The sequence below is a fragment of the Eulemur rufifrons genome, chromosome 1 (assembly GCF_041146395.1).
Source record: "Eulemur rufifrons isolate Redbay chromosome 1, OSU_ERuf_1, whole genome shotgun sequence".
NCBI lineage: Eukaryota > Metazoa > Chordata > Mammalia > Primates > Lemuridae > Eulemur > Eulemur rufifrons.
This window is the reverse complement of record NC_090983.1, coordinates 26,757,072-26,781,222: the sequence shown is the minus strand read 5'-3', so window position 1 is coordinate 26,781,222 and position 24,151 is coordinate 26,757,072. Positions and strand designations below refer to the sequence as shown.

At 38.0% G+C, this 24,151-nt stretch overlaps 1 protein-coding gene across 1 annotated transcript; it reads left to right on the top strand.

Annotated features, from left to right (window-relative positions):
- Positions 1 to 113: 113 nt before the first annotated feature.
- On the top strand, positions 114 to 21,385 carry FASTKD2 (FAST kinase domains 2). Its single transcript, XM_069467907.1, has 11 exons — positions 114 to 938; positions 3,245 to 3,348; positions 4,063 to 4,171; positions 4,444 to 4,567; positions 4,737 to 4,876; positions 6,508 to 6,680; positions 14,405 to 14,571; positions 15,760 to 15,975; positions 16,367 to 16,451; positions 18,143 to 18,257; positions 19,253 to 21,385. Exons 1-11 carry the CDS (start codon positions 207 to 209, stop codon positions 19,370 to 19,372), a joined length of 2,085 nt encoding a protein of 694 aa, XP_069324008.1. The 5' UTR covers positions 114 to 206; the 3' UTR covers positions 19,373 to 21,385.
- Positions 21,386 to 24,151: the final 2,766 nt, after the last annotated feature.

Genomic DNA, 24,151 nt, shown 5'->3' with positions numbered 1-24,151 from the left:
TTAATGGCTCCATAGGTTCCCAGTGTCTCCTCTGTTAAATATATTTCATTTGTTTAAGTAAAAGCTTTGCTTTAATTTTTGTTCCTTTTATTATCCCTTCCCCTACAGGAAAACGACAGCATGTATTCTTTTTCACTAGTAGAAGTGACATTTGTTTCATATTGACAACTTTAAAGCTATTTGGAAGTTGTTCAGTGGCTAGCAAAATGAATAACAAAGCAGGTTCCTTTTTATGGAACCTCAGACAATTCAGTACTTTAGTTCCAAGAAGCAAAACTGTGGGATTTTGCAGACCAAGATTTGTTTATTCAAACTGGAACCCAAGAAACCATCCCTTAAATGACTTTGATAACATAATTCAATCATCTGGATCATCTAGTAGATATCTCTTCCAGGATGCATTCATTTTTAAATCAGGAGATGATGGATTTCCAACGAAGGGCAGAAGCACCCTAACAGTTCTTAGAGTTGACAGACTACTTTACCCTAGAAGACTGTCCTTTGACTCAAAACATTCTGTTGTCTCTGTTGATACGCCCAATAATGGATTGAAGAAAGTATACTTTCATCAGGAAGTCTCCCATGAAGATGTTCTCACCAAAGAAACAAAGTCAACCCCTATCAGCTATAGAAAATTGTCTCAAGAGTGTAATTCCCTGAGTGATGTGTTAGATACATTTTCAAAAGCACCTACATTTCCTAGTAGTAACTATTTCACGGCAATGTGGACAATTGCCAAAAGGATGTCTGAAGATCAGAAGCGCTGTGAAAAACAACTGATGTTTACCCACCCTGCATTTAACCAGCTCTGTGAACATATAATGAGAGAAGCCAAGATCATGCGCTATGACCATTTGTTATTCAGTCTTCATGCTATGGTGAAGCTTGGAATCCCTCAGAACACTCTTCTGGTACAGACTTTGCTAAGGGTGATCCAGGTAAAATCAAAAGATTTAAACATGTTTTTACTTGGCTTAGAATATCTTGAAAGAATGAAGAGAAATAGATATGTAGCGTCCTTAAAAGAGACTATCTAATGAAATGGCACATATATTGTATGATTTAGAGACCTAAATTAATTAGCTAGGTCTTTTCTTCCTTTTGCTATGGAGTTTATGAAAGATTGCCCTGTTACCTTCTCTAGGGTTTAGCAGTAATGAAGAAGGTAAAATGAGGAGAGATGTAAGATACACAAAAAAATACTGGGTAGTTGAAGGAAGGTGAGAAGGGATGGGGAGGAAACGGAACTTTGTCCATGGTAGAGTTGGAATTCATGCCCAGTAGGCAATGATGCCTGAGCTGGTGAGAGGATTGACAGTGAAAGTAATGGTGTTTCAAGCAGAGAGGATTGCATGCCCTAACATCCCAGAGGAAAAGTTGGGGAACTGAATGTAGTTTGGTGTGGCTGAAGCCTAGAATGATAGGGTTGTGTGTTTGAGGGGGTGAGGAGGAAATTGTGCATGTGGTGGTCAAAGGGCAGAGAAGAGGGGCAAGGGGCTTACTTAGTGACAGGACATGAGGCTAGAAAAACAGGAGCCGAATCATAAAGAGCCTTTTATGCCTGGCTAAGGAGTTTGTATTTAGGCAATGGGAATCCATTGAAGAATTTAAAGCAGTGGGTCGACATGCTCAAATTTGTATTTTAGATCACTGAATGAGTGGGAAATGAATTGGAAGAAGGACGAAATTGGATGGAGGGAGCCATTTTTAGTTTAAAACAGGAATGTTGGTGTCCTGCATGATGTCACTGAAATGGTGCCAGATGTGATGAAGAAAAGATTAGCTTGTTAATCAATTACATTTTAAGAGTGGAGACTTTGGACTTCTAAACTCAATGATCATAATTAATAATTTTTTAAAAGACAAGGATTTCCTGGGGATAATCTCACATATATCCTATCTTGCTATACAATTCAAGAATTGGGTTCATAAGTATATGAGAGTTTTCAACTTTCACTTTTTATATTACTGAGATTTCCATATGTCCTCAACCAAGACATAATTTTTATTTTTGTGTGTGTATGCGTTTGTTTAAACCACAGAATATCCATGTTTATTTGGTAGATTATGTTTTAGTTCCCTATATATTAGTTAAAAGGGATTATAATAAGCCACCTTACCTGATCAGAGATGCTCTTACTAGATTTTGGACAGATATTCACATCAGCATAGCATGTGCACCGGTGAGGTATGAGCAATGGATTTTTGGAGTCAGAACATCTATGTGTATCATTGTGTCTCACTGACCTGTTGAATGTTATAAAGACATTTTAGCTAGAGATGAAAGGACAATGTACCGTCAGGGAATTTGCCCTTCAAACATAGCCAAGAGGCTTTTCCTTTCACAGCAGATATTGATGGAATGCTATAAATTGTTAAGAAAACCCTCTTATGGGAATGAAACCTTTTTTTTCTTCCAGCCTTATCTGTTTATTATCAGTACCTGGTTTTGACTTGAGACTTTGTGATTGGGTTAGTCATGTAAGTTTAGCAAAAGAGCATACCCCTTTTAGCCTAAGTTTCCTCAGATGTGATCATAACTACTCTTGTGAGATATATAGACTAATTGTGATTAAATTGAAAGAAGGTAAGCTGTGTTATTACTATTTACTTTCTAAATAATGCCCAATGTTGTTTCTGGAATCTAAATTAGTACCCTAACTAAAGGGACCTGAAGGAAGTATCTGTGGAGCCTGAGCTCCCCTTGAGACCCAAATAGTGGTGATGAAATGTGGCAGGAGATGTGACTCGGAAGATTCATAACTGAAGTTTTAGCTTGATTGATACCTGGGAAAGGATATAGGAGAACTGTAAGAGCACAGCCATCTAAGGATCCTTAGGAATGGACAAATTGCTGTGCAACTCAGTAGTTTTTATATTACTGTACTTGAACTGTTTTTGTTTTCATCATGACCTTGGGTTCTCAGAAGAGGTAAAAATAATGTTTGATAAAGGTTGCTTCAGAAGCAGGGAAATAAAACAAATACCAAGTGGATTTTCAGTGATAATGGTGAAGGTAAAAATGTATTGATGCATAAAAGGATGTGTATCAGTTATTTGGAAAATTCACTGAAGTATGACATCTTATTTCCCAAAGATGCTGTTCACTGTGGACTGACTGTAGGAATTATTGGTTTGATACTTAATCCTTTTATTGAAAGCGTCAGTTTGGTGATTTTGCTTGGGTGAGATAGTCTACTATGGGCTCATCACCTGTAGTGTTTTTGTCTTTATATTTCAATAGGAACGTATCAATGAGTGTGATGAGAAACATCTTTCTATTCTGTCAGCTATTATAGAGGCAATGGAGCCATGTCAGAATGTGCACGTTCTTCAAGCAGGATTGAGGTGAGAACTCTCTTATTCTTTCTTCAAGTGGTTTTCTTTGTTCCTCTTATATCTGGAATAAAACAAATGAGATGGAAACTGAACTGTTTTTTTTTTTTTTTTTTAGAGTGGGGGTTGGGGAGGCTTTGTGATAGTTATAGTCTTTAATACCTTATTAAGCTTAAAATTCTGACTCTGGATGAGATGAAGCTGGAAATAATACCATCTTTGGGGTCCACCATGAAAAATCTGAGTAACATTGAAGTTGAAATTAATTTATCTTAAAACATAGTACTGATGTGGGCTGGGGGAGAATTGATTTACATATTTAATTCAAAATAGTTATTTGAGCACTATGTGGGGACTATATGACACTGGCTGGCCCAGCTTGAAAAGGAATTTATAAAATTGATGCAATTGATCTAACATCTTATATTAGTGAGAACAATACTTAATTCCCTTTTTTATTGACTATGCATAGGTTATTTTCCTATAATCTCCTGATGTGAATTGTTCATTAATAAAGACAGCACAATAATGTGAGAGGAAATAGTACTAAACTGGGGCTAGATCTTTCACTAACTGCTTACACTATCTTGAGCAGGTAGATTGTTTATTTGGGATTCATATTTTTTGCCTACAAGAAGTAGGAGCTGGACCAAATGAAATTTTTGTAAGATTTCTCTGCTGGTTTGAAGACTCTAGGATTGTAATATTTATTGTGTTTGATGGCAGAATACTAGCTGATCAGCAAGTTTGGAAAATAAAACGTGTCTTCACTTTACAAGCTGTGATGAAATGTATTGGAAAAGATGCACCAGTTGCTCTTAAAAAGAAACTAGAGGTAAATACCTGAATTTTCTCTACTGAATGATATTTGAAAAAATTATTTCTTATAACCCACTGTCACTTCCTTAAGTTAATTTTCTAGGAGGACATTGCTGTACCTTTGGGTTTAGCTTTGCTAAAGTGAGTTAATAGAAGTAGACATTTATCTATATATAAATATATATATTTACCTATTTTTCTCAAACTTTATCCTTTTTACTTAAAAATAAAAGTTTTTTTATTTTTTATTTTGCCACAAATAGTAAATTTAAGTTTGTTTTTCTTTAGATGAAAGCCTTAAGTGAATTAGACAGATTTTCTATTTTGAATAGCCAGCGCATGTTTGAGGCACTAGCCGCCATGAATCATCGTTCTATAGTACTCTTGAATGAATGCAGTAAGATGGTCATAGGTAAGAATTTTTCTTTCATGATTTGTAGCATCTGACGTACTGTTTTGGACTATATTTCTTTTGTTTGTTTTAAAAACCTTATGTATGAAAAATAAGTATCAAGTATCTTGAATCTTATATCTAAAACCATCTAGTAATTTTTGTTTATTTATTTAACTCATTCTTAAAGATAATGTCCATGGATTTCCTTTTAAAATATTGATGAACATATTACAGTCCTGCAAAGACCTCCGATACCATAATTTAGATCTTTTCAAGGGAATAGCAGACTATGTGGCTGCAACTTATGACATCTGGAAACTGAAACAAGTGAGTATGTTAGAATAAGCCTCAGAAACTTTGAAAAAGCATATTATGATTAATTCATTTAGCATTTTAAATATTTCTCTTTCACCCTTATAGCAGTTAAGATACCAAGATATTCCCATGCTAAATTGATTTTTGAAAAATTAGCTCCTTAATATTTCTATCTGGGGGTTACTTGTTAATATAGATAGTTCCTGACTTACGATGGTTTAACTTACAATGTATTGACTTTGTGGTGGTGTGAAAGCTACACAGATTCTGGAGAAACCGTACTTTCAATTTTGAATTTTGATCTTTTTCCAGGTTAGGAATATATGACAGGATACTCTCTTGTGATGGTGGGTGGTGGCAGTGAGCTGCAGCTCCTAGTCAGCCACATGATCAAGAGAGTAAACAGTTGATACTATACAATGTACTGTATTCAATAAATTACATGAGATAGTCAACACTTTATTATAATATAGGCTTTGTGTTAGATGATTTTGCCCCACTATAAGATAACGTGAATGTTCTGATCTCATTTTAAGGTAGGCTAGGCTAAGCTATGATGTTTGGTAGGTTAGGTGTATTAAATGCATTTTTGATTTACTTATATTTTCAATTTACGATGGGTTTATTGGGACGTAACCCCATTGTAAGTTGAGGATCATCTGTATACTGTTCAATCTTTTGATCATCTTTCTATCTGAAACGAAAATTATATTGTCCAAAGTTTGCTCTGTTATTTGTTTTTCAAAAGGTTGTATGGTGCTTTGGTTAGATATTTAGCATTATTTCTGTATTTACACTTTTTTCTTGTTAGATTTAGAATAATAAAGATGGATGATGTGGCAGGTTTATGGTTTTTGTTTTCCTTAGGTTTATAGTTTTTGAGGAATAAAGTGTCATTATTTAATGATCATGTCCATTATGTCCTTCAGAGTAAAAGCCTTTAAATTCAGGAGCTCTGTTAATAATAAACATCTAAATGAAGCAGCTGGTTGAAACTACTTTTTGCAATGAAGGAGGTGGTAACTGTGTTAGATCACTAGGTTCAGTTTACTTTGGAGAGTAAGATGAATATTTAGTTTACTATGGGAATTGATTCTGGAAAGAGAAGTAATAATCATAAGTGAGAAAGACTGAGAAGGAATTGGAGGTGAACAGGAAAATTTATTTTAATTGTGATATTTCAGCTCCATTCTCACTTATAGTAATTAATATTAAATATAGAAATTTTGAGTTATCTTTTACATGTTAGAATCTAGGAAATGTCTTGGTTTGGGTGTGGGAGGAGTTCAAGATTGAGTTGAACATTTTGAGGAACTTCAGAAAAGGTGTGTTTAAAAGTAATTTTCAGATCTGTTGTATGAAAAGCATATTGGAAAGGATTTATTTTTAAATGCAATGGAAATATGGAAACCATTTTATGCTGTGGTTCTCAGCTTATAAAAAGAGATTGCTTATTAACTTGACACTGAATTCAAGGATTCAAGAACAGATTTTGTGAGGGAAAGATAATTGTTCCTTTTTAGGGTATATTCTTTTGATCAGGACAATTGTATGGCTGTTTAAGTTTTTTGAGATCTAAAAAAATACTCTTAGCATCCTGTAATTATTAACGAGTTTTTCCCTCAATTCTTTCTCTTTTTAAGGTTATTTTTCTCCTCATTTCATTTGAAAACCTTGGCTTTCGACCTGTTGGTTTGATGGACATGTTAATGAAGAAAGTAGTAGAGGAACCTCATTCCCTAACCATGAAAAACATTGTCTCTATTCTTCATGTGTATTCTTCTCTCAATCATGTCTACAAATGTGAGAACAGAGAGTATGTACTTGTTCTTTTTTACTTTTTTATTACTACATAACATATTTGTAGAAAAGATCATAAGCTTAATGAATTATCACAAGTGAACACATCCATAGCCATCATCCATGTCAACAAAGAAAACATGGTGTTCCTTACTCATTTATAAAGTTAAACAGAATTCCATTTTACATTTGCTGCTCTTTGTCTTGCTTGTTTCTCTGATCTTTGTAATATGTTAGTTACTTCATTATAGTAGTTTTCATTTCAAACTTTCTCAGCTATCCCAGCCCCTCTCCTAAGTTTATAATTTAGTTTTCTTTAACTTTATCGAAAAGTGTCTTTGAAAAATTTTCTTGTTGTTTTTTTATTGTGGCTAGAACATTTAATACATTTTTAAGTATGCAGTATAATGTTTTAAACTATGCCTATATTTTAACTATCTCACCTATATTTTAGGTATTTTACGGTGCCTGTAGTATAATCTCTGGGACTTAATCATCTTGCATAACTGAAACTTCATAGCTGTTCAGCAGCAACTCCCTATTTCCCATCCTCTGACCCCTAACAACCAACATTATGCTCTCTGTTTATATGACTTTGACTTTTTTAGATACCTCATGTAAGTGGAGTCATGTAATATTTGTCCTTCTTTGACCAGCTTATTTTACTTCGCATAATCATTTAGCCCTTAAAGTTCTTCCATGTTGTAGCATATGGCAGGATTTCCTTCTAAAGGCTGAGTAATATTCCATTCTATGTATGTACCACATTTTCTTTATCTATTCATCTGTTGATGGACATTTAGGTTGTTTCCATATCTTGGCTGTTGTGAATAGTGCTGCAGTGAACCTGGGAGTACAGATATCTCTTCAAGATCCTGATTTCAATTCATATGAATTGAAATATACCCAGAAATGGGATTGTTGGATCATATGGTAGTTCTACTTTGAAATTTTTTGAGGAAACTTCATAATATTTTCCATATACTATTTTGTACTCCCATCAACAGTGTGCAAGGATTTCAGTTTCTCCACATCCTCTCCAGCATTTGTTATCTTTTGGGTTTTTTTTAAATAAAAGCCATCCTAACAGGTGTGAAGTGATACCTCGCTGTCGTTTTGATTTCCATTTCCCTGATAATTAGTGATGTTGAGCGTATTTTCATGTACTTGTTGCCCATTTATATGTCTTCTTTGGAGATATGTCTATTTAAGTCCTTTGCCCATTTTTTAATCACATTATTTATTTTTATGCTATTGAGTTATAGGAGTTCCTTATATATTTTGGATATTAGCCGCTTTTCCTATATATAGTTTACAAAGATTTTTTTCCTATTTTGTAGGTTGCTTTTTCACTTTGTTGATTGTTTCCTTTGCTTTGCAGAAGCTTTTTAGTTTTATGTAGTCCCCCTTGTCTAATTTTGCTTTTGTTGCTTGTAATTTTGGTATCATCTCCAGAAAAATCACTGCCTAGACCAATGTCATAAGGCTTTTCCCATACGTTTTCTTCTAGAAGTTTAGCAGTTTCAAGGCTGACATTTAAATCTTTAATCCACTTTGAGTTGATTTTTGTGTATCGTGTAAGATAAGGTTCCAATTTCATTCTTTTGCATGTGGATATCCAGTTTTCCCGGCACCCTTTTTGAAGAGAACATTCCTTTCCCGTTGTGTATTTATTGTAGCTTTGTAAAATGTTTTGAAATCAGGAAGTGTGATGCCTCCAGCTTTGCTCTTCTTTCTCAAGATTGCTTTGGAAATTCAGGATCTTTTGTGGTTCCATATGAATTTTAAGATTTTTTTTTCTATTTCTGTAAAAAATACTATTGAGATTTTGATAGGGCCTACACTGAATCTGTAGATCACTTCCTGGTGGTATGGACATTTTAACAATATTAAGTCTTCCAATCCACGAACATGGGATGTTTTTCCATTTATTTGTGTCTCGTCAATTATTTTAATCACTTTTTTTAGTTTTCAATATACAAAGTCTTTTACCTCCTTGATTAAGTTTATTCCTAAACATTTTATACTTTTTGATTCTATTGTAGACAAGATTGTTTTCCCAATTTTTTTTTTTTTTTTGGATAATTTGTTGTAAGTGTAGGACTACAACAGATCATTTTACTTCTTCCTTTCTGATATGGATGCCTTTTCTTACTTTTTCTATTTTATTTTATTTTATTTTTTTGCTTAACTGCTCTGGCTAGAATTTCCAGTACTATTTTGAATAGAAGTGGTGAGAGCAGACATCCTTGTCTTATTCCTTGGAGAGAGTAGGCATCCTATCCTTGTAAGAGCTTTCTGCTCCTTTTTTCTCCTGAGACACACCTAATGTATACATTGGTTTGCTTGATGGTGTCCCTTACCCTTTCTTAACTTTTTCATTCTTTTTTCATTTTTCATTGGATAAATTTCAAATGACTTGCTTCTAGTTCACTGATTCTTTCTTCTGCTTAATCAAGTATGCTATTGTAGCCCTTTATTGAATTTTTTTAGTTCAGTTATTGTATTTTTCTGCTCCAGAATTTCTGTTTGGTTCTTTTTTATAGTTTCTTAGCTCTTTGTTGATACTCTCATTTTGTTCATGTATTGTTTTCCTGATTTCATTTACTTGTCTGTTCTTATAAGGTGACTTTTAAAATTCTTTTTTTGGCAATTCATAGATCTTCATCTCTTTAAAGTTGGCTACTAAAGATTTATTTTGGTCCTTTGTGTCACATTTCCCTAATTCCTTTTGCTCCTTATAGCTTTGCGTTGGTGTCTACACATTAGAAGAAACAGTCTTCTCTCCCTTTCTTTACAAACTGATTTTGACAGGGAAAGACCTTGGCCAATCAGCCCAGATTCTGGGAGGCTCTCAGACCTTGTCTATGGATGTGTGTATGGATTTCTAAGTAGAGGGATTTATCAGTTTCTTTTTTTTTTTCAGGAGCCTGAAATCTCTTGCTCCCTCTGGTGTTGAATTGCTGTACTGTAAGCTGGGACATAGGAAGCACACTCCCCTCCTCTCCTTCCTTCCCTGTAGAGAAGCCCCGAGTTCTGCTCTTCCAATTTTCCAGAGCTATGCTGCCTGCTGTAGCCCACTGGCCCCTTTTTCTTTCTTTGTAACTGATCCCAGGCATCTGAACTATGCTGATTCCATCAGCTCTCTTGGTGAGTTGAGACAGAAACTGGCCCCTTGGATAGTGCACCAAAAGGCCAGGATGTTGAAGACATGCTCCACTCCTCCCCTTCTCTCCTGAGGGGGAAGCCTCAGATTCTACACCTTCTGTCAGTCTCCCAGTGCTGACTGGGTGCAGGAAGCTGCTCACCCCTTTTCCTTTGTTCTTAACTGCCCTTAGGCATTTGATCTATGCTGGTCCTGTTAGTACTCCACATGAGACAAGAGAGAAACCAGCCCCATGGGCAGCACACTGGAAGGCCGAAAGGTTGGATACACACTCTTCTCTCTCTCTCCAAGGGAGAAGTCCCAGGCTCAGGCAGTCCCTCTTGGTGCTGAGCTGAGGGGCTGACCTGGGCAAAGTGAAAGTGCTCTTCCTACCAGTGTCAATGTGGCTGTTCTTGGTTTTGTGCTCATCTGGAGTACTACAGTCTCTTAACGGGATTCTAGACTTCTCGTAGAGGTATTTTGGTCTGTATATCCTTGTTAAATCAGTGTTTCTGTGGGGCAACAAGAGCTGGACCTTCCTATTCGACCACCTTGCTGACATTACTCCCTTCCCATAGTTCAGTTTTGACCCTAACAATTCATTTGGTCACAAACTACTGCTTTCTATTCTTTTTATTTTAACCACAACCATATATTTCTACTGTTAAGTACAGTAATTCTTCAGCTATGCCAGGCTCTTTCATAGACCTCTGCTGTCCACCCAGAATGTCTTTTTTTACTTTCTGGATCAGTTAGGGTTCATTAAAAACTAGAAACACATATAAAAGGTCTTTTGTTAGAAGAGTTATTAAAAACACAGATTGTCATATTTAGGTTTGAATTTCAGCCCTGCCATTCATTAGCTGCTTGACTTTTGGCAAATTACTTATCTGTGCCTATGTTTGTTATCTATTAAAATGGGGATGAGTTATTTCTAATTGTATTGGGTTGTTATAAAGATTAAATGAGTTAACCTACGTCAAGTTCTTAAAACAATGCCTGGCACACAGTGATTGTTAGATTAAAAAATATTAGAGTATAGGTCACAGAGGTCTTAGAGGAACAAACTAGGGCAGTGCTGAGGGTCTTAGTGGCAAGAGTCATAGGCCATTTCTTTGCCACTAAATGACTTGACTCTTCCCACTTTCTGTCCCTGTAGTTTTCATATTTCCAAAAGAGAAAATCTGATTGGCTAGGTTTGGGTCAAATGCCCATCCCTTAGGGGCATTTAATCAATGAAGTGGTGCTGGGCTGCCTCCTCTACTTCCCATCAACGGACAGACTCAGCTCTTACCGCATTTCCAGGGCCTTCCCTAATTGTCTCCATCAGATCCCCTGTGCTTGTCATGCCTTACCCAGATCTCTGGTAGAGCCCTGACCACATATTTGTAGTTACTTGTCAGTAAGTCTGTCTCTGCTCCTCAGTTGACAAGCTCTCTAGAGTCAGACCCAGATTCCTGTTATTCTGAACTTAGCACAGAGCCTGGCAAAGAATAGGCATTTAATGAAAGTTGAAAATTATCCCCCCCTTTACTCCCCTGGCTTGGGTTTGCTATGACCCTGGCTCTCATTGACCTTCTGTACTTTCTAGACAACTAGTGTCAAGCTAAGTGGTAATTAAAACTCCAGAAATAGCCCCGTGGATTCATGGGATTAAGAGAACATGCACTGGGTTGGTAGGGGGTTTTCAGCTGGCTCTAGGCAGCCCAAGAGATAACATGGTCCAATAAAATGGTTATGTTAGAAATAGAGGGGGGCTAACAAAGGTAACAAAGCTTGGGAAATTGAATAACAGCAGTACTAGAATTTGAACAGGAAGGGAATCATGAATGTTGTCCTTTTGTTTATTTTGCTTTCGTCTAACCCAGGAGTTCTCAAGTAGGGGTGATTTTGCTTCCCTGGGGACATTTAGCAGTGTCTGGAGACATTTTTAGTTGTTGCACCTGGAGAGGGGGTGTGTACTACCTGTCTCTAGTGGGTAGAGGCCACGTATGCTGCCAACATCCTGCTGTACCCAGGATGGCCCCTCACAACAAAGAATTACCCAGCCCCAAATGCCAGTAGTGCTGAGACTGAGAAACCCTGATCAGACCCCTAGCCTCCCACCTCAACATTTCTCCAAAGGAAAAATAGGGGCCGTGTGGCTGATATATCAAGATTAATTAACCACAATTTCCTGAAAGCCCATGAGTATGCAGTTGCCTGAATTTGGTACACTGAGGACTATAAAAAAAGAAGTTTGTGTTCCATATCCTTCCTAGACCCGTTAAGAACACAAGTCTTGCACATCCATAGGAAGGCAGTAAATGGTGAGCCCCGAATGAGTGCTTTCCAGAGGAAGGAGAAAGGAAGATGGTGTCTTGGGCTAGAGTGGTAAAGGTTTTGGAAACAGAGTGACTCAAAGCATTTGGGAAGAGAATTGACTAGAAGAGATGGGTTAGGTAGGAGAGTGGGAGGAAATTTGGCTTATTTTTATCCATATGCTATACATTAATCATTATTTAAGTGATGGCCTGTGGGGGAGAGGGTATGTTAAATCCAGAGTATCTTCCTGGGTTTGAAACCCAAGGAAGAAAACATTTAAACTCTTGATGTTTTGATCCTTTGGTTTCTTCTCTTCTTGATCTGTATTTACTCCGTTATAGATAGATAATCCCAGTTTTGCGTCTCTGGTTATTAGTGTGCTCCTGAGCTCTAGACCTAAGTCTCTGTGGGTTGCATGTCATCACTGGACATCCCCAAAGTGTCTCAAGTTCTGTAATTCTGGAAGTCAGCTTGTTATTCTTGACTCAACTTTTCTACTGACAAGCTCCTTCTCCTATCTTCCTCATCTAAGTTTATTTCTTCATTTAGTTAGCAAACATTTACCAAGCCCATGGGTACATAGGACAAAGACAAATAAGACACAGTCCTTCTTGCCAGAAGATTCTGTGTAATGGGTAAGCTAGATACCTAAATTGGCAATTAAATATTAATATATCATAAAAACTAGAGTGATAGAGTTGTATCTGAGATATTTGGAAATAGAGGTGGGATGTGCCAGGATGCCAGTCTGGCAAAGAGGAGGGTCAAGGGATGTCAGGCAGTGCTGCCCAGAGGAGGTGGGGCCTGAGCTGCTCGTAAAGGATGGATAGATGGGGGTTCACCTCGGGCAGATAAGCAGGGAAGAACATTCCGAGTGGAAGGCACTCTGTACGCACGGCTGGAGGAAAGCAATGGCAAGCACGTGCAGGGAACAGCAGCAGTTTGGGCTGTTGAAGCACGAGTTAACAGTGTGAGGAGTGGGTCAAGAGAAGATCAGAGAGGGGATCACCACCCAGGCTTCCAGCTTCCTCACCTGCAGCCCCTTCTGTTGCATACTCCGAAAGCCATCAGTCACCAGTTTCATAAGTGTTGCCTCCCTGTTTTCTCCAGGATCTGCTACATTCCTCCCATCCCCTAGCAACGCCCACAATTCTCCTAGGCTGCCACAGCCCCCTTCCTCCCTGACCCATCTCTCCCTGCCCAGGGACCTCCCACTTGATCTCAAACATTTGCCTTTACAGTGTCATTGTTACTAAGGGCATTCTTCTGGGCATATTTGCCCCTGATGTAAGAATTACTGCTCGGGCCTTCATCTCACTAGTTATTCACCACCAGGCAAACTGAGCACTTTTAGGACTCCATTCAAATGTTCTTCCCTTTTCCCATCTTTTCCACCTATTCAAATTCTGTTTCTCCCAGAAGCTACTGTCTACTTTCTTTCCTCTGCAATAAGACAGTACTTTGCATATGTTTCATTTTTTCCTATACAGTGATATATAGCATATGCCCTGAGAGTCAGATTGACATGAGTTCAGAGGTTATCTGTGTCATTTCTTAGCGGTGTCCCTCTCGGCAAGTGATCTCACCTAATTTTGATCTTTTGTTCATTTGTGCTTAACTGCTTTGGCATACTGTGTAGCATTAGCTCTGAGTGGTAGCATTAGGCTCGCAGTTCTTTTTTTTTATTTGAGACAAGGTCTCACTGTGTTGCCCAGGCTAGAGTGCAGTGGCATCATAGCTCACTGTAGCCTCAAACTCTTGGGCTCAACCAATCTTCCTCATAGTTCTTTTACCCAGAGTATTGATAGCTAGAGAATTTTAATTGGTTATAAAACTACAGTGGTGTTCCAGGCCTTATCGAAAATCTAGCATAATGATTAAAATGCTCTGGAGCCTGACAACTTGGGTTCTGATACTGTCTCCACTACTTCCTTGGCTGTCTGTTCTTAGAAAAGTTACTCAACTTCTCTGAGCCTGTTTACTCATCTTTATTATGAAAATGATAGTAATTATTATTATCCATAGAATTTTAATGGGAATTAAATGAGTTAAAGTTTATGAAACATTTGTTTTGTATAAGATATACAGCAATAGCCAACATTTATTGAATATGTACACTTACGATAGCCACCTGGCCCGAATAATGTATGCATTGATGCCTATTTGCAAACCTGATTTTCTTAACTTTTTCCTTTAGAATCCTTAAAGATAATTGGTTCTATGGCACCTAACTAGCCCTACCAGGACCTTGTCTTCAAGTTTTTGGAAACTGACTTTTCTTTGTTTTCCAGACAGTTCCTAGAAGTGATGGCTAGTTCTGTGACTGGTTGTCTTCACCATGTCTCTTCTGAAAACCTGTTGAGTGTGGTGTCTTCATTTTGCTTGATGAATTATTTCCCCCTGGCCCTTGTTAATCAGCTTCTCCAGAAGGATGTCATCAATGAGCTGCTGACGTCAGGTAGGATGGCAGTGTATGATGGTGACTGAAATAAGACACGGCCACTAGCTGCCTTGTGATTCTGGATGGGGGCTTAATTGGAGTAATGTTGGCTAAAATTTGCAGAGCAGATATTACTTAGGAAAGGACTGATAATGGTGAAGTCAAAGGTCCTTGATCAGAGCTATTTGCGTTTCCTAATCCTTACACGTCACATTTGAAGTCAACTAAGTCAACTTTTGCAGCTGTAAACAGTTGGTCACTCATGGCCTGTAATGGGGCATGCTTGTTAGAGCACGAAAACAAATAGCTATGAAATTAGTGAGTTTATTTAGTCTTAGAACCAAATTAACTGTTGACTTTTAGTCTTTAATATTAAACAAGGAAAAGCAACATTCAGATAGATGTACAGAATTTGATGATGTATCTGACAATGGTGTAGTTCAAATTCTTTTAAAAATAGTGTTATAAAATCCTAAAATTGAGTTGTGACGAATCAGTACCGTGTGCTTATTTTTCAGGCAGTATAATCATGGGGAAACAGCCTTGAACCCAGAAAAACTGGATTCTAGTCCCAACTTTGCTTTAATTAATCATGAGGCTTTTTAACATTCCTGGGTATATCCTCGTCTGTAAATTGAGGAGTTTAGACTACATGAACTCTAGAGATACTTTAAACCGTAAAACATTATCAAGTACAGGGCTTTGATCTAGACACTGTGGAAACTAGGGAGACACAGAGATTCCTTGTGGTAAGAAAGAGATAATTAGGCCGGGCGCGGTGGCTCACGCCTGTAATCCTAGCACTCTGGGAGGCCGAGGCGGGTGGATCGCTCAAGGTCAGGAGTTCGAGACCAGCCTGAGCAAGAGCGAGACCCCGTCTCTACTAAAAATAGAAAGAAATTATATGGACAACTAAAAATATATATATAGAAAAATTAGCCGGGCATAGTGGCGCATGCCTGTAGTCCCAGCTACTCGGGAGGCTGAGGCAGGAGGATCGCTTGAGCCCAGGAGTTTGAGGTTGCTGTGAGCTAGGCTGACGCCACGGCACTCACTCTAGCCTGGGCAACAAAGTGAGACTCTGTCTCAAAAAAAAAAAAGAAAGAGATAATTAGAAATATGGGTGCATTAATACAGTTTTTAAAATGTGGCATTAATATTTTTTCTAAATGATATATTTTCTTCCTTTTTTATTTTATTTTTTAGATGACAAGGAGAGGAATGTTCACAAGCTTCATATTTTGAATACTTGTCTAAAACTTGATGATACTTTTTCTTACAAGGCCATAGACTCATTACTGCCACAAATGCCGTCGGCACCGTCAGATCCAAATACAAAGGTTACAGAGGCGCTAAGTAGCCTTCTGGGAGGTGAAGGATACTTCTCAAAAAATGTACAGTTGCCACATAATTATCATATTGGTATGGGACTTTATTTATTTTCCTTTTTTTTTTGACAAAAAATTAGAAGTTCGCGGCAGCAGTTTAGCATAGTGTAGCATTGCCTCTGGAATTAGATTGCTTGGGTCTGGAATCTTGCTCTATGACTTACTAGTGCTGTGACTTTAGGCATTTACCAACCTCACTTTCTTTATCTGTAAAATGATGATAACAATAATACCTGTCTTATAAGGTTCTTGTAACCAATAAATGAAATTATACATGTAAAATCCTTAGACTGGCATCTGGCACACAGTAAGCTCTCACTATATTTTAGCTACTTCTGTTGTCAGTAGTGGTATTAGACATTTTGGCACAGAAAAATCACTTTGAGCAATGTTTGAAAAATTAATATTAATTTTTTTTCTTCCAGATTTTGAAATTAGAATGGATACTAACAGGAGTCAAGTGCTTCCATTTTCTGACATGGATGCAACTTCTGCTACAGATATTCAAAGGTTGCTTACATATACTCATTTGCTGGGCTTTTTGAATTTAAATCTTAATTCTAAAAGACTTCATATTAAATAGCAATAATAATAAGACCATATGTTTGTATGGGGCTTTCAGTGGACTAAGAGACTTCTTATCCATGAATCTATCTACTCCTTAGATGTAAATTTGGGCCTTATGGTTGAATATAATCATATTCAATTCAGTCATGGAGTTGGGCCGTTTAATGAAAGAGACATTTTTTAAAAAATAGGTTTTGAAGCTAAACAGTTCAATAACACAGTATTAACATAATTGCAACTATCAGTGCAGTGTAAAGTTTTGGCAAGATTATATAATAGTGATCATAAAGACTTGAGGCTTCAACAAAAATCAAATACCCAGTAAATATTTTGTTCTACCACCAAGACTTTTCCAGGGGTAGAGAAACCTTAGGTTTTTAATTAAGCTGTATCTGTATGGGTCAGAGCACACTGAAGCTAATGCAAAGTTGTTTCCTTGGTTCATATATTACAAAAATGGTGTCTTTGGGAGAAATATGATGCTACACCACGAGAGAATGTCCCGCCTCTTTAGTCAATGCATAAGGTCATGTAATCACTGCACAGACACCTGCATTTGGAAAGTCTCTGTGAGGCACACAGAGATGGGTCGCACATGGATCCTGACCCCAAGGAACTTATGTCCCCTGTTACTGGATTGGATACTAACATAAATGTGATAGAGAGAGGTACAGATTCAAACTGTAAGGATTCAAATTCTTACCCGCCCATCCCTCTCCATTCACATACAGTTCTGTGATTTTTCCCCCTTTCTGCATCTGTTGAGCTGATTCCTTGGCCGTCTTTTTCAACTGCTGTCTTTCCTATCCATGTTGCCCATCTCCCCTCAAAAAAGGCTTTTTCTCTGACCCCATTCAATAATCATTTTTCTTTTCTAGGTACTCCATTGTTCTGGCATAATGAAATAACATGGTAGTTCTCAGCATAAAGTACTAAGAAGTGAAGAGTCTGAGCATTCCTTTAAAAATATAAAATTTCTCTTGTTTTATAATGGCCAGAGTATAGGAGAAGACAGAATATAAATGTCTTTTTTTTGTTTTGTTTTGTTTTTCTCAACAAACTTATTATTTCCAAAGTGCCAGGAACAATGAAGAAACAAATTACACCTTCCACATTTTTGTTATATTTATGCATTTTATCTTTTTAGCAATCTTGCCTTTTTCTTAGGGCTTTCTTCTTTGTATTTGATCTGCCAGTTCTGGTTTCTAAATGCTCCTCTCTCTGGGAGACAATATGTATAAGAAGAGCTCTCACCAGTTGGTGTTATCTACACCAGTACTTCTGGTAGTGTGAATAATAGTACTCAAATCAGAAATCAGCACCACACAGGCAACCCTTAAAGTGGCTGCTTTCATATCTGAAAATTTTCCTCACCGAAAATGTAGCCATCCCTTAAACACGAGAGAGAACTTTGTGTCAAGCATTTCATTATGTGCTTTTGGTTTATAAGATAGCGTTACATACTGGCATATCTGCAGAGGCCAAGTCATAGGAGTGTAGGGCTAGAGGTCGGGAATGGTGAGGACTGTTGTCAGTGGAGAGCTCACCTTTGAAATCTCCAAAGAGCAGGAATGCAGCAAGACGTAAATGGTAATGTCTGTAACTGTTCTTGTTCTGTTTATTTTTGTTCTCAGAGTAGCTGTGCTGTGTGTTCCTAGATCTACTTATTGTTTGGGTTCAAGCCACCCCAAAGGATTCTTTGCTATGAAAATGAGGCATTTGAATGCAATGGGTTTTCATGTGATCGTGGTAAGGAAATAATGCAAATGAAATATTCTTCAATTGCTGATGCACATTCTAACAGCTGCCAGGAATCTTGTGGTTGAAGTTGGCTACTAGGACTCCAGAGGAATTACCAGCACTATTGGAATAAGTGTTTTAGTTATTGTTTTCTTTGAGAAAGAACATTTCTGGTACATGATTTGGCTTCTACTCAGCTGATTACTATCATTTACCAGGGGTTTTATAAACATTATTTGGGTCAGCTTTAGTCCTTGTTTATAAAGAGGAAGAATGTAAATAATATGTTTTTTTATTTAAGATACACAAAACCATATTCAGTTTCCAGGTTATCTTGAACAAGAGCAGAAAAGATGTAAAAGCTTTGTTTTCATGGCTAGTATAAGGCTGGTAGAGGATGTTTATCACTAGAGGGAGCTGGACGGTCGGGAGAGGATGGGCCTTCCCTCTCGTGCTGTGCTTTGATTCTCTGCACCACAGCTTTTCTTGAACAGCCTCTTCAGATGTCCCTGTGTATCTAGAACCTTACAAATAAATAGGTATGTGTGTTGATGTTGGGATCTATCTAAATGCCACTCATTCAGTCCTGCAGATAATGTGAAATGTAAGCATTCCAGTGTTCCATTATGGTACTTTAGTATCCAGAAATGGATTATGCATGGATTATTGAGATTCAGTTGGCCCCTTTCTCTTAATGGGCTGCTATTTAAGGCTTTGTTTTTCATATTGGTGATTATACATATTCTAAGGAACATTTTCTCAAGAAACTAATTTTTGCACCATTTGAAGGACCTTAAAAATTTTCATACTTTTCACTGTTAGAGCTTTCTTCAGCCCTGGTACATGTTCTTATTTGGCCTTTAAAATATGAGTAATTATAAGGTAACATTTGCTTTTACAAAGCAGTTGACTTTATGTTACTCTAGTATGTTTGGATCTCTAAACTAGCTTTTATTTTATGCATCATTGTCTCACAAACTGATTGTTTTCCTTTCTTTGGTAAGGTCAATAACTGGGAGATGGACCAACTAGAGATGGAGGACGCAGTCACATATTTGAAGACTAAAATCTATTCAGTCGAAGACCTTCCTGCTGGTGATATAAATTTGCAAAGCACATATTAAAGTAAAAATCAACCTTTTCACATTAGGAGACATGTATTTATAAAAATAACTTCAATAAAGACTATAATTTAGTTGTCAATACAAGTAACCTGGCTGCTCACTATGACAAAAAATGTTACTTCAGTTCAGTGTTAAAATTAATTTTAAGAATGGAAGAAAAGCGTTTTTACTGGCATTTTAGACTATGCTGAGAAAATTCCAAAAGGGACATTTTTCCAACCACACCTATTCCCTCTGGTGCCCAGATATTTGAGAAATTCATGAGCTGTAGGTTTCACTTCTTCTCATTAGCTTCAAGGCATTAAAAACTGGTTTCTTAGTTGTGATGGGTCACAGGCAAGTTGATGTGGGCAGTCCTCATGTTTGGAATCCGAGTATTTATAGTTCTGCCATAGCTGCTCTAAGACTTGGGGTTATACCTTTAAATCATTTTCAAGCATGGACCAGATAGCAATTGGACCAGGTTCTGAAATTGTCAGGTGTGTAGGAATTAGTGAGGTAGCATGTTAGAAATGAGTGAGGATGACACTGGCATTTGTAACAAGCACTGCTGGCAGTGGTGTTTTATGGGCCATAAGAGAAACAGATGAGGTAATACACGAATGGCAAGGAGTTCAGATTTGTTAAAACCAACAGGCTGTGAGTTGCCAACATGATAACTTGCTGTTGTTGAGGTCATTCCTTCTACTTTCTTCCCCTTTATTCCTCCCACCATTTCATGAAGTTTTAAAAATTAAATACATAGCTGAACTGTGTTGTAAATCAGACCTGAGGACAAATATACCTGAGGTATATTTGTTCATTCTTTCTTCAAATATTTGTCCAGGTTCAAACATTTTGTTCAATATACCTGTCTACCTAGTATGTGACTCACTGGGGATCCAGTGATGAGTAGGCATGAACTCTCGTGGAACTTTCCACGTGGGTCCCATGCCAGTTGGTACTGTTCTACCCCCAGGTACAGAGATGTACAATTACTAAACATCTTACTACGTTCCGGGTACTGCTGAGTATTTATAGATATTCTCTCTTTTCATTGTCTTAACAACCCTTAGGCTGTAGTTGCTATTATGGTTCTCTCTGAGTGTTCATTTCCTCATCTCTAAGAGGAGGATAAGTTATTTGCCCAAGGCTGCCCAGAGGAGGACAGGGCTGAGTTTGAATGTGAGTTGGCATAGGCTTATAAGACAAGTAGTTGAGGATTCCCAGGCTGGCAAGACAAAAACTGCAGAAATATGGCAAGAGTTGTCAGGTTTTATCAACTTGTCCAGCCTGCATTTAGAAAAGGTTAGAACTGAAAGGAAATTTAGTGATCATTTAATACACCTTCCTCATTTTGAGGATGAGGAAGTTAAGGCCAAAAGAATTTTGATTTTCTAAAGTCTCAGCCATGCTGTTGGTTCCCACATCATGTCATCATCATTTCTTCCTCTACTGCTCTTCAGCTTGTGTCCCAGGAGATCTGGCTTCTGGCTCTAGATTGGATATCATCTAGTTTTGTGCACTTGGCCAACAGATTTGACCATTATAAGCTTCAGAACAAGATGAAAATACTCTGTAATTGAAGAAACTAAGGTTTGTTCTTTAAATGTTAAATGTGTATCAGTTTCTTCTGGTGGCTAAGTATGACTCATATTCAAAGGACTGGACAAATTTATGAATAGTTATAACTAGCTTTTGGGGTAGTAACTGTCTTGAGTTTGTCCTCTTCACTAGCAACACTAGGGTTAGCGTTCTCCATTGCTTTGTGGCAGTGAAGAAAAAAGGGCAAAGAGCTGATCAATGTGAAAAAATTTCCATCTACTAGTAAAGATGTGCACATTCAAACAAATGAGATATTTTTACCTTTCAAATTAGCAGTGTTTTTTTGTTTTTTCTTTGAGAATTATAGTGCTGATGAAGGTGTAACGAAGCAAGCACTTGCATATGCTGCTGGTAGAATGTAAATGAATACCTTTTGGAATGTGCTTTGTGGTTTTTTTCCCCCTGTAATTTAAGAAATAGCTTTATTAAAGTATAATTGACATACAATAAACTGCATACATTTAAAGTGCACAATTTGGTAAGTTTTGACTTATATATACACGCACATACCTATGAAGCCATTACCACTATCAAGATAATGAACATATCCACCACCTCTAAAAGGTTCCTCTATCTTTGCCTTTCCCTCTGTCCCCTGGAAACCATGAATCTATGGCAGCAGTCCCCAACATTTTTGGCACCAGGGACCCGTTTCATGGAAGACAATTTTTCCATAGACCAGGGTGGAAGCGGGAATGGTTTCGGGATGATTCAAGTACATTACATTTGTTGTGCAGTCAGAACTCTCTGCTAATGATAATCTGTGTTTGCAGCCGCTCCCCAGCACTAGCATCACTGCGTCAGCTGCACCTCAGATCATCAGGCACTAGATTCTCATAAGGAGTGAGCAACCTAGATCGCATGTGCAGTTTACAGTAGGATTTACACTCCTATGAGAATCTAATGTCACTGCTGATCTGACAAGAGGAGGAGCTTATGCAGTGATGCGAGTGATGGGGGACAGCTGTAAATATATACAAATCTTCGCTCATTCGCCCAGCGCTTACCTCTTGCTCTGCAGCCGGGTTCCTAACAGGCCACAGATTGGTACTGGTCTGTGGCCCAGGGGTTGGGGACTGCAGATCTATGGCCTACATAGGAAATAATGGTGTGTCTGTAGCACTAGCTGCAGAGCATTTGGGGTGTCTATTTGGAGCTTGGCAGAAAAAAATATATAACATAAGAAGAAATTAGTAAAATTCAAAGTATTAGGGAAGATATTAAATGTTAATTTTAGCCAGACATGGTGGTAATGTGCACCTATAGTCCTAGCTACTTGGGAGGCCAAGACAGGAGGATTCCTTGAGCCCAGGAATTGCAGACCAGCCTAAGTGATATAGCAACACCCCATCTTAAAAAAAAAAAAAAGTTGTGTGAAATTTCCAAATTATAATTTTTTTCCAGAATCCTTAATGAGAAGCTTGCTCTTGCTTTCTAGACATAACTATTAAATATCAAGTTGTATGCTTGAAATGGCAATTCTTAAGACATTTTAATAAATTCTTCAAATTCTTGGTAGTTACCATTGACAAGAAACTGTTTATACAAATAGCTGATGAAACAATTTAAAACTATTTTTAAAAAACATTCAAAAATTGAAAGTGACATGTATAGCCTAACTGCTCTTCTTTTTCTATCATGGACAAAATGTGATATTGGTATTTTTGGGTGATAATACAAATGGATCTCAAGTGTAATTGAATGTTTTCATACCAAGTATTTCTAAATAATGATGAAGTTCCAATTTAGAGATTGTGTTTGTATTGTTAGAGTAGTCACCCTGCAACTAGCTTGGGTATCTCTAAGCAAATAGAAGTAATTGGAACATATACCTGGAGCTGTACCTGTGAGGAGCTGGCATTCCCCAAACCCCAACTGACTGACTTTCCCATGAAATTATTCAGCAGCTAGAGGGTACCTTTTCCATGATGGTCAGTGGCCCACTCAGCAGCAAGCTTCTTGTATAGCTTTCCAGGTGACTGGACATGGTCTTGGCTTCACACAACACATCACACCAGAGCAGTGAGTGCCAGAGGCCTGTCATGTTCTTTATTCATGGGGACTGATAGGAGGAGCATCAGTCCCCCTGTTTGGGCTCCCTTCTAGGTGAGGAGCTTACTGGCCAAGAGAGCTGTGGCTCCTCAGAAGGCTGAGGAGATAGACGTCTTCACTTGTTACCTACTTGTGCACATGGCTGTGCTATGGCTCACTGGTGGACCCAGAAAAAGCTGAAGTCTGCATTTCCCCGGGTCCTTTCTAGCTTGAATTCCAAATATGACTTAGCTTCCTCCATGTGGATGTGCCTTGAAACAGGGAAGGCCGAATGATATAGAGACCATGTTTCTGCTGTTTCTACCAACACTGCCATGGAGCATTTGGTTTTTCTGGAATATCAATAGCAGAGATCCCAGGGTGTGATGTGGCAGGATATGGAGCCGTTTTGCTGGTGGGGATGGTGGCTTAGGTAATGTGGCTCTGGGACCAGCAATTGGGCAGCATCTTCATGATTTCCCAGCTTCTGGACAGCCAGCTCTGTCATGGTGCTCTAAGAGTCCTCGCTGGAAGTCAGACTAAAGGCTGGCTGTTCCTTCAGCCCTTCCATTCATCTTGTAAGCAGACGGAGGCATCTGCGAATGGCCAGAAGTTAACATCCAAGCACATTGTGTCTAAACTAGATAGAGTGGTTTCTGTTATCAACAACTGAATTCTGATTGATAAAGATACTATAATATATACATATATATATATAATAGAGTCAAAAAATAGTATAATTTTTTTTTTTTTTTTTTTTTTGAGACAGGCTCTCGCTCTGTCGCCCTGCCCTGGCTAGAGTGCAGTGGCATCGTCACAGCTCTCTGCTACCTCAAACTCTTGGGCTCAGGTGATCCTCCTGCCTCAGCCTCCCGAGTAGCTGGGACTACAGGCATGCGCCACCATGCCCGGCTCATTTTTTCTATATATATTTTTAGCTGTCCATATAATTTCTTTCTATTTTTAGTAGAGACGGGGTCTCGCTCTTGCTCAGGCTGGTCTCGAACTCCTGAGCTCAAACAATCCGCCTGCCTCGGCCTCCCAGAGTGCTAGGATTACTGGCGTGAGCCACTGCACCCGGCCGTTTCTTTAAAGTTTTCTGAATTTTGCTTTAAAGAATTTCACGCAGGGTTAGAGACACACATAATGTTACTAAGACGCACA

Excerpts from the sequence above, each read along its gene's own strand:
- FASTKD2 (XM_069467907.1), top strand. The coding sequence starts at position 207 with ATGAATAACAAAGCAGGTTCCTTTTTATGGAACCTCAGACAATTCAGT. Across the intron at positions 939-3,244 it reads CTTTGCTAAGGGTGATCCAG|GAACGTATCAATGAGTGTGA; the intron begins GTAAAATCAAAA and ends ATATTTCAATAG. Across the intron at positions 4,568-4,736 it reads ATGCAGTAAGATGGTCATAG|ATAATGTCCATGGATTTCCT; the intron begins GTAAGAATTTTT and ends TCATTCTTAAAG.